Here is a 10323-nt window from a genome sequence, read left to right on the forward strand (position 1 = left end):
GCCGTTGCCAATCGGTCCGTCCCGCCAAGAGTCCAAGCCTTTCCCTAGATCTATAAGGTAGTTACAAAGGAATCTCCCATGCTTTCCATTGAAACATCAATAAAATGTTATGCGGACCACGAGAGCTGCCATTGATCCACTGTGGCAGTGTCTGTGCCCGGCCTGGACACCGACCAGCGTGACGGGATTCTCATCCCGCTGCTTGATCAGGCCGAGCAGGACACAACATGGCGCAAAGAACGGGATATCTTCGTCGACGCCCACCGCCTTTTCCACCACCGCTCGCACGCGCAATCAGGCTCGTCTGAATGCTATAGAGGCACATCGTGCTGCTAAATTTCAAACGTTCCCGTCAACGATCTCACCTTCACCAAAAAGAGGAACAGAATCGGCCGCTGTGCAACCGTTGGACCACGAGAGTACATCGGATCTTTACGGTCTCTTGCAGAATGCCGCAACGAAGGGCGATGTGCACGAGTGTCGCAGGATAGCGGAGTATCTGGTGGGAAAGAGGCGCGAGAAGCCCAATCTGCAGCTCTACCATGCGCTGATTTTGAGCAATGTGGGCTACGAGCACGGCGCTGCATGGCGCGTGAGCGAGTTGCTGGACGAATTGCAGGCGGACGGGCTACAGATGGACGCGGGAATCTGTCATGCTGTGCTCAAGGTGGTCGCAGTCCATCTGGACCATCTTTTGCGGACCGACGTGTTGGACTACATGCAGAAAAGATGGTATCAGTTGAGTGAGGACGGCGCTCACGATGTGGCTGCTGGAATGTTGCGTGAAGGTCTGTTCGAGCAGGCTTTGCACCAATTGGACAAGATGAGGCAGGGGAATGGAAGAGTAGATGGTTGGCTTTGGGATATGGCCGTCTACACGCTGTGCGACGCAGGCGAGATTGAGGAAGCTTTCAGGATTGTGCGGAGCCGCTATGATTCTGGGGTGTCCGTCATCACTCGCTCCGTATGGTTCTACCTCTTGGACAAGGGCAGCGAAGCGCGGCATTACGATGCCACATCTCTGGTCTGGACTAGTCAGGTCAATCAGGGCTACATCAATCCTTCATCGGGAATCTGTCTAAACGTACTCACGACAGCAGCTCAATCGGGCGATGCGGCTTTGGCAACCGAAGTGTTCTCGCATCTCAGCAAACGTGGCACTGCCTTCCAGCCGATCCATTATGAGCTGTTGATTTCAGCATATCTCTCGGCCAGCCCGCCAGACCTAAACCGAGCCATGACCATTCTCACAATCATGCCGTTGGAGAAGTTGGAGCCTACACTTGCCGAGACTCGTTCTTTGTACGCGTACCTGCGCAATCAGCCCGGCCTGGTAAAGGAGGCTTTCACCACGCTCCGCGAGCTTCACGAACACGACCGTAGGATCCCGATAGCAGCCCTCAACCTCTTGATCGAGTGTCATGTGGAGCAACGAAACTTCGCCGAGGCGATGCGAGTCTACAAGCTCATACACACATTTGCCCCCTTCAGCGAAGGAGCACAAAAGTCGTATGCCAACATCGAAACTTTCAACTTGCTGTTCAAAGGCTGCAGATTATCCGATCCACCCGAGGAGCAACAGGCCTCGTTTTTGGTGTCTGAACTCCTCGCACTTCGCATCACGCCAACAGCGCTGACATATGATCGCCTCATCCTCGTTTTCGTCGAAGCAGCAAAGGCTGCTTTCAACCACACTGCAACCGCAGATGATCCCCAGCTCTCCGATCAAGGGAAATCCARAGGCAAAGAGCTTCTAGATTGGGCTTTTCGACACTTTGCAGACATGCAACCACTAGGTTGGGTCCCGCGATTCGGGACAATGGAACTGTTGGCCGTTCAGTTAGCCCGGATTGGAGATGCTCGTTGCTGGGACTGTCTGCAGATCGCCGAAGATTACAGAGACTCGATCGAAGGGTTTGAACAAAAGGGTAAATGGGCAAAGRAGAATGTTGAGGATGCTTGGGTGCAATTCGTTGAAGGGGACGTTTCAATGTCTGGATCAAGCCCTACTGAGGTGTTTGCAGCGGCGAGCGCGTCTGGCTGACGAGAGGCCGATCTTGCTTGATACTTTTTGAGCTTTGGTCCATACCGCATCGCGTGCCTGCATTGGAACAGTCCACTCTCCGCAGCGAGTCGAGCCTGTGCTGTGCTCGAGCCAAGCGTCTGTGCTGGAGGACGATGATCTTGGGCGTGTCACAGCAGAAGAATTATACAAATGCTCATTGTTACGACAGTTTCGATCCCTGCATCAAGCCTTGACATTCCGATATGCGACCAGAGAAGGGGTATAGGCCAGTCTCACAAGCCGCTTCGCGCAACCCATCACTTGAAGAACTCGCCGCGAAGTATTCGAGAAGCAACCTCATTTACACTGGCGCTGCTCTGCGTACCATCATATCATTCCTACTCGTGACCAATGGGCTTCGAGGCCATCACCCATGCCATTGGCGCGATAGCACCGACAAGAGGCGGCGATTGTCCGCTGACATGAGGATCCTGTCCTATAAAGTTATTGGGGAATCCCACATCAAAAGACGTAGCAGCCTCCAGATCCGAAATATCCTTGGAAGAAAGTTTAATCTCCAGGGATTTGATGTTTTGCTGGAGATGCTCAACCTTCCTGCCACCGACCTGTGTAAGAAGAAGAATGCGAGCGTTAGCGACTGAGACTGGCGGAAAAAGACAATGCGGACACTTCTTCTTACCAATGGGAAGACATTTGGTGTCTTGGCCATTACGTAGGCCAAAGCCACGGCTGTGATGGACTCGACGCCGTGCTCTTTGGCGACCTTCTCCAGAGCCTCCGAAACTTTGACTTCTTGTTCCGTCTGCCCTTGCACGAGAATGCTTCGCACACCCTCATTGTTCTTTTGGCGCTCTTCCATTTGGGCTTTGGTCTGAAAGTGCCCGCCACCTATGGCGTCCCAAGGAGCCAGCGCCATACCAAAATGCCGCGCCATTGGAATGATTTCCCTGCCTCTCGGTTAGCATATGTCACGCAGGGATTGTCTGTCGATATGGATGTACCTCTCCATGTCGCGCAACATCACGTTCCATCTGCCCTGATAGATGGAAAATTGGGTCTTGCCGTGTGCCTTTGCGTAGGTGTTGGCAGCGGAGACAATGTACGCTGGAGTGTCTGAGATACCCAAGTACAGCACTTTCCCGCTCTTGACCACGGCGTCGAGAGAATCCATCATTTCTTCAATCGAAGTCGTCCAATCCCACCTGAGAGAACAAGTCAGCAAATAAATACTCCCCAGCTTTTGAACGTGGGCGCGTGTTGCGAAGTCTACGACAAGAGGAACTTGCCGCGTCCACTTCTCGCTCTTGAGACGTACCAGTGAACGTAGAGGATATCCAAGTACTCGGTCTTCAGCTTCTTCAAGGAATCTCTCAACGATGTGTGCAGAGATTTCTTGTGGTTGCCAGAGTAGTTGACAGTCTTTCCCTTTCCATCCTTCTCCACGCGGTAGTTGCTCGTGAACTTGGTTGCAATGACCTAAGACAAGCCATGATCAGTATGCTTTCAGTTCATCATGAATCTTCTTTCTTCACTCACCATAAAGTCGCGGTTCTTTTTAGCTTCCATCCACTCTCCAATCCACTCCTCTGATTGTTCGTTYTGGTAGTTGTTGGCCGTGTCTACGTATCCAATCAGCGACATGCTTCTCATCTTGAGCAAACAAACGTACCGATAAAATTGCCGCCAGCGTCCTCAAACGCATCGAGCAGCTCAAAGGAGCTCTCCTGCAAACACGTCAGTTCTGGCGTTGCCGAAAGAATGAATAGTCCTTGCCTTGCTCATAGATCCCATGAAACCATTCCAGGCGTCGCCAATGCYCATTGCGCCGAGCTGCAGAGGCGAAACTCTAATACCGGCAGTTGAAGAGAGTACCCGGTAGCGTCCAAGAGGAGTCTTGGGCTCGGGTGCTGGATTGAACATGTGAGCCATTTTGGAAGGGTGTCAAAGTGATTGTAAGTAAAAATTGGTGTGGGGGAGGGAATGTGGTCGAGGAAAGTGAGAGAAAAGATAACAATGGTGGGCATTAACTTGTTATACGGTTATGCTGGCCTCCGGTAACTCCGTTAGAGCACCTTGCGGAAAAGTGGCATACCGTCATTTGTCGGCAGTAAGCTGACCATTAAATCCGCTTAATCTACGGATGATCAATTTCTTACAGAGCGCCGTCGCTTTTGGGTCGTAAAGACGAGCTCTCATAATACTTATATGTGAAGTGGCGATCCCCGTACCCTAAGACGGCACTCCCTCGTAATCCCACCCGTCGTTGCCTCGTCTCTTCCTCCGTCTAGCCGTCTGCCTATTGCCTACGCCTACAAAAGAATAGAATAGTCAGCGATGTCTCAGGCGGTTCTAATGTGGACAGAGACATAGCGTGGTTCGAGAGAAATCTCTGAACTACCATGTGTGCCTTCTGCCCTTTAGTAACTTACATTTGATGCACACCGTCAATGCAGCCAGCACAAATATTATAAATGCACCGATTACGGGTACTAAAATCCTGCGGCTGTCCAAGTCTGCGGGGAGCATGTACGGGCAGGTGGTATTCTGACCAGTAACCCAGCATGCCGAAACGTCCAGTTGATTGAAGTCGAGCCATAACAGCGGATCGGCATCTTCATCACGAGTCCGTCGGTATTCTCGCCAGACTGAGAGGAGGTGTGCGTTCTCAAGCGGCGTTCGTGGCACAGCAAAGGCCGAATCATCGTCACACGCCAGGTCTATGCGGTCGTAAGGTGCATCAGCATAGGAGATCCTCCATGCATACGGGCCGTTTGAGATTCGACATGCTCCGTATCGATAACTTCCACAGTCCGCGGCAAGCCACATACCGGATGTAGCATTTAGTGCTGCGCAGCGATAGTCATTCAGCTCTTCGCTTTCTGACGCATTGACAGGCTGATCCGGCCCCCAACTCCATATCGTACTTTCAACAAAAGCTTGGTATGGCGCGTATGCCTCGTCTGCTGTGGCGTTTGCCAAGGATTCGTTGAGGAATGGCGAAATGCCACAGTCCGTCAGACTTTTCGCAATGGCCAGCCTTTGGATCGCATCGCCCTGCGCACTGTCCCTCAGTTGACGTAAAGCCCAAGAATTGTTTTGCCCAGCGACGGTCGTGACGGTTGGATCAAAGAGGCAGCCGGATACTATGCTGCCGTTGCTCCGGAAGGTAGTGGTCGTTGGCTCTGTGAGGTATCCGCGAGGAAATATCAAAGAAGAATCAGCGCTGAAATTGTACTCCGCCATTTGCGGATCGATGCCGCCAAACTCCATGAGCAGCCGCTTAGCTATAGACATCTCAATGTAGCGTTCACTAGGCCACCCATCGGGAGTTGAGGAACCGCCATTGGATGAAACGACCTGAAAATACGCAGACGCGGGTTCTTCGGCAGGATTTACCGTGAACCATGACTGGCTGCTGTTGAGGCCACCCTTCTGAGTCGAGAGGTCACTGGGTGTGTAGACCCGGGACGACAGATTGCGCAAGACAGCAGAGCTAAGAAGATTTTGGGGCGATGGTAAAAGCTCTGTTGGAGGTTGCCTGGCGCTATCCGAAGGCGCGGATGCTGCTGCGGCTGCATGTACATTTAGTGACAGAATGACCGTCGATGCATTCAGATCTGTGGCTGTATCGGTAAGCCGCGCAGATAGTATCGACAACAACAAGTCAAAGTTCATGGAAGGTGTGCAATCATATGCTCCAATGCGGATAGCGGAGCCATCTGCACCGCCAGCTGTGGATGTACCGGTACCCTCAAGAGCAGTGGTGGTGGTATCCGCGCTCAGAGTCAGGGTTTTGGAGGCTTCAGCAACACTCACGCTGATGAGGGTGGTTACAGCGCTCTGCGAAGTGAGCTCATCGTCTTGACGCGCACTCAAGGATGCCGGCGGAGGCTCCGTCGCCGTCGGCAACAAGCTGGTAGAGGTTGTGAGCACCTCGTTTGGAGTGCCGAGTTCTATCGGGCAAAGACTCCAAAGGCTACGGGACGAATCCCAATAGATGTCTGCTTCAACGCGACGGAAGCCGGCCGCGAGCAGATTGCTGATGCAGCGCGTGGCCGGCGCCTCTTCGTATTTGAGGTTTGCGAAGCATGCAGCAGTCAGTGCCACCCCGGGCTGCGGTACATGGTTGATTGGGACCGAGTAAGACACGTCCCGCTGACTCTATCACGCAATCAGCTGTGAGCAATAGGGATGCCATCTGCCTAGACAGTGAGAGCTTACCAAAAAGGCAACATAGCGCGGAACAAGACTCGCGTCGGGGCTGTACAAAGAGCTATCCATCATGTGTCGCGGTAGCCTTTGTATCAGAGCTGCCGGGCACAGACATGATACGATGGCACACTACTAACAGCGCGCCAAATGCCAGGTGGGAGCGTTGCGCTAGGTGGGATCTCGAGAATTGAGATGCCAATGGTGGTGTTGTTGGAAAGTGGTGAGGTCGGAGCGGGTGCCGGCATGAGCTTCCGGAGAAATGATATTTTTCTCGGACTGACACCGCGACCACGACACTTACTTCCGGACACAGCTCCAGTCCCAAAGACTGCTTCCTCGTGTGCGCGATGCAAGACTCACGATGCTGGATGGCCTTGTCAGTGTGTCAGATCTTCGCCGTTTCATCCACACGGGCTGCCAACGTCTCGCCCTCCCTTCCCTTCCGCACGCGTTGCCAACGGCCGAGGTCACGTCAGCTTCAGCAGCCAGCCACACGCCACACTCGAGAAACAATAGCGCTGCATCGTGCAAATTGGTATTTCCTACTCACGCCTGCTTGCTTGCTCTGAGCTGGGCAGGGCCAAGTCGTGCACACCTCGGCGGAGTCCGCCACATCATCCAGATTGAGTACGCCGAGAACCGATTCGGGACGAGTGACTAACTGCTATAGCATGGGTCTTAATGTGTCTGACCAATGTGGCGCTGCTCGCCCCTGAGCTACAGCATTGCATGCGGCTGCGAATCGCTCCCGCCCAACGGTGCCGCTCGGGAAGCAACGTTTCTCCAGATCGTGCTGAATCTTAATTTCTTAAAAGTGAGCTTAAAAAACGGCAGACCAGTTATCGCGGCTCTCCTGTCGAATGGCGTGACAGCTGACTCTCGCCTCCGCCGGTGAGGGCGATCAGCTGGGCCAGACTGGCAGAGACACATCAAGCACAAGGACAATTGACACTGGAAGGGAAACTTCATGGCGAAGTGAAGCAATGTTTTGAACACAAGAAAAATCGTTCAGGTCTGGTATCTCGGATGTACAACAACAACATTTCCAAGCTCCGCTGGCATCAAGCCACGGTTCGCCATCGTCTTCGTCTTCATCCACGGTGCTTAAACGCTCATCACAACGCATTGTCCAGGTTCCTCCGCGTAGTTGGGTATAATGACCAGAAATTATCGGCTCGTTCTTCGCACTGAGGCAGGCCGGGGGTTTAAAAAAAACATTAGAGATTATGATGTCGAATCATAACTGTGTGGTTGTCGGTCAATGAGTGAGATTCGACAAGCTCATCTTATCTTTGGGAGAGCCATCGAGTGTCTGTCCAGACAACATGGGGGTGGATAGGGCCGGATCAAGCTTGCCATCATTGGACATTAAATGGTGGGAGGACATGGGGTAGCCCGAGTCTCTTCGCTGCATGGGCATGGAGTATCCCTGTGCCATCTGATGCTGTTGGTGAAGAGGTGATGGCTGTCGTGACTGCGAAGGCAGATATGCGCTTGGAATGGGCAGTGACTGCTGCTGCGGCATGAATGGTTCCTGCAACATGGGCTGTGTCTTGGACATGTCATCGTATCTTTGCATTGACATCCCGTTCATCGAAAAGTCGACTTCTTGAGCAAACGATCCAGGCACCTCAAGTCGCATCATTGGAGCTGAAGAATGACGGCGATCGTCCCGTGCACCCGCAAGCGGAGGAAGCTCAATCGGAGAAGGACCGTTGTGGGGGGATCGAGCCGAGACAGACGAGCAGTCGGAGATGAGGGATGGCGCCCTCTCAGCCGACATGTGTGAGTAGCCAGATGGTGATGGTATGGGTGTGTCGAACATGCGACTGTACTGTGCCATGTTCTGAGGAATAGCGATGTTGTGGGGGTTCTGCGACTGAACTGGATTATACATCTGAGACATCTGCTGGGGGAAAAACTGGGGGGCCATCATGGATTGGTGGAACGCATTCGGGAGAGGCTGCTGCTGCTGCTGCATGTGGAAGTGCTGTTCTTGCATCTGTTGTTGCTGCTGCTGCTGCTGTTGGTGCTGTTGCTGTTGATGCTGCTGTTGCTGTTGCTGTTGGTGCTGGTGTTGTTGGTGTTGATGTTGGATCTGAGGCTGATGGCGAACTTCAAACTCAGCACGGCGCTGCTGGTTGTTTCGTCGGCGTCGGTTCATGCCACCATTCCACCAGTTCTTCACAGCATTGTCGCTACGTCCCCGAAGACGCCTCGCAATCTCAGCCCATCGCTTTCCCATCTCGGCGACCATCTGTTCGATAAGGATCCCTTCCTCTGGAGTGATTGGGTCATGGTTGAGGTTGGGCTTCAAGTTCTGATGGAATCGCTCTCGGCATTGCTTGGGCGAACGAGTCTGAATGGTCGACGATATGCGAACCCAGTTGTGTGCACCATGAACCGAAACAAGATGTAATAGCAATTGGTCTTCCTGCTGTGACCAGGGTCCGCGTTTGTGTTGGGGCATGTTGGCTGTCTTCGTTCTCTGCTATGTCGGACTGAAGGAATGAATTGAGACTGCGTCGTGGGGTCAGCGTGGTGTCGTTTAAACAGGAATCGAAAGTACGCTCTCGACGTTGGAGACTCACCTATGTCTGAAGAGACGATGTCAACAGGTTACAGCCGTTACAGCGAATGAGACGGACGATGTAGGACGATGATATTCAAAGTAAGGCTGGTGAGAGAGCCGGGTCGGCGAGAGCTATTAGTATAAACCCGCCCTCGCCAAAACGAGGTATGATCAGTGTCGACCCAATCTCCTGGCTGCAGGTGTGGGAAGTTAATTTACTTAGCCAAAAAGGCCCTTCCGTTGCCGAAAGGCTGCTTGAAAGTTTAATTTCGAGGAGGGGACGGTATGCAAAGTCTGGCAGGCCACCGCGTGCTACCGAACAACGCGTGCAGTTGTTGTCTGTTATGCCCGGCGACGGCGAATGAGCGTCCCGAGACCAGCTTTCGGAAGATTGCGTATGAGCCCTTGACCGACGCAGGCGTGTATCATCGTGCATTTCTACCACGGATCCACTGCCGTGCTGTGATTCCCAATCAACGCTCTGCTTGGTGTCTGAACGGGTACCCAAAGACTCACCAGAGACATGCACCACCGACACCGACAGGGGCATCCGGCAAGGTTCTTCCATGCCTATGGATTCTACTCCACAGGCGCAGGTGCAGGCGCAGGCACACGCTCCGCCTTCTGCTCAGCCCTCTGCTCCTTGGGTTTGCTGAAGAATTTAAGACATACACCACGCACGAAATGTTAGCAAGGGGCACGCAGTCCATGCTGCATCTCCCCTGCACCTCTAGAGTGCACAACATATCATCTTCTACGCCCGAGGAAGTGGGTGCCATCAGTTTGCACGTCTCCAAGCTCTCTCCAAACGGCCCGCCCACATCCTCCGCAACCGTGCAATCTTTGTGCAACATTACCAGGACCTTCTACCAGCTCTGACTCCTGAGAGCTGACCGCTGAAAACCCCATCTTCACACTCTAATCTTCCTCGACAACCGTCGACGTTGCAATGCCGCTTCGGCAACGCAGCAGATCACCATGCATTCACGGCTCCCCGAGTTGCTCCTTACAAGCTTGACACATCTTGCCATCATGTGCCCGAGGTGCATCATGCCCGTGTCGCAGTGCACATGAGCCCACACACGACTGCACTTATCATGGCCATCACGAATACAGCAGACGCTCCGGCTCCATCTCGCATTGAACCAACACAGCGCTTGGCGACCACCGGTACACTCAGAACAGCACAACGTGTGACTCCGCCGTTGCTGTTGTCAGTTCAGGACGTTCCAACTGCTTTGTTGGGAGGTGAGTTGTACCGCTTCAAATTGTTCATCTCGGCTTCGCCACTTTTACGCAAACCGCCCTGAATGACCAAAGGACCCTGTCGAAGTTGGCCCCGGAGCAGTTCTCTGATATTCGGACAACGATGCTGGGCACATTGGTGGCGGAGGTCTCGAAGCGGCGGTGTCTCTGATGCCTGGATACGACCCACATATCTGATCGTGTGTTCGTCATGCTCAATCCTTGTTCGGTGGCGGAGTACCCGCAGACGCAATCAATATGGAGTTTG

The 10323-nt window shown here is 53.2% G+C and overlaps 4 protein-coding genes; 1 reads left to right on the top strand and 3 right to left on the bottom strand.

Moving 5' to 3' along the window:
- Positions 1 to 109: 109 nt before the first annotated feature.
- RCC_05838 (uncharacterized protein) lies at positions 110 to 2044 on the top strand (the record flags this gene model as incomplete). The annotated part of the gene is made up of 1 exon (XM_023771102.1): positions 110 to 2044. One exon carries the CDS (start codon positions 110 to 112, stop codon positions 2042 to 2044), a length of 1935 nt encoding a protein of 644 aa, XP_023626870.1.
- Positions 2045 to 2403: 359 nt separating this feature from the next.
- On the bottom strand, positions 2404 to 3955 carry RCC_05839 (probable aryl-alcohol dehydrogenase Aad14; the record flags this gene model as incomplete). XM_023771103.1 has 7 exons in its annotated part: positions 2404 to 2631; positions 2706 to 2973; positions 3028 to 3228; positions 3342 to 3502; positions 3563 to 3645; positions 3696 to 3750; positions 3800 to 3955. The coding sequence occupies 7 exons, from the start codon at positions 3953 to 3955 to the stop codon at positions 2404 to 2406; spliced, it is 1152 nt and encodes a 383-aa protein (XP_023626871.1).
- Positions 3956 to 4255: 300 nt separating this feature from the next.
- On the bottom strand, positions 4256 to 6307 carry RCC_05840 (related to Lectin C-type domain protein; the record flags this gene model as incomplete). XM_023771104.1 has 4 exons in its annotated part: positions 4256 to 4335; positions 4456 to 4743; positions 4855 to 6187; positions 6248 to 6307. The coding sequence occupies 4 exons, from the start codon at positions 6305 to 6307 to the stop codon at positions 4256 to 4258; spliced, it is 1761 nt and encodes a 586-aa protein (XP_023626872.1).
- A 1189-nt stretch (positions 6308 to 7496) lies between these two features.
- Positions 7497 to 8708, bottom strand: RCC_05841 (uncharacterized protein; the record flags this gene model as incomplete). The annotated part of the gene is made up of 1 exon (XM_023771105.1): positions 7497 to 8708. The coding sequence occupies one exon, from the start codon at positions 8706 to 8708 to the stop codon at positions 7497 to 7499; it is 1212 nt and encodes a 403-aa protein (XP_023626873.1).
- Positions 8709 to 10323: the final 1615 nt, after the last annotated feature.

The sequence above is a fragment of the Ramularia collo-cygni genome, assembly GCF_900074925.1.
Source record: "Ramularia collo-cygni strain URUG2 genome assembly, contig: RCC_scaffold08, whole genome shotgun sequence".
Taxonomy (NCBI): domain Eukaryota; kingdom Fungi; phylum Ascomycota; class Dothideomycetes; order Mycosphaerellales; family Mycosphaerellaceae; genus Ramularia; species Ramularia collo-cygni.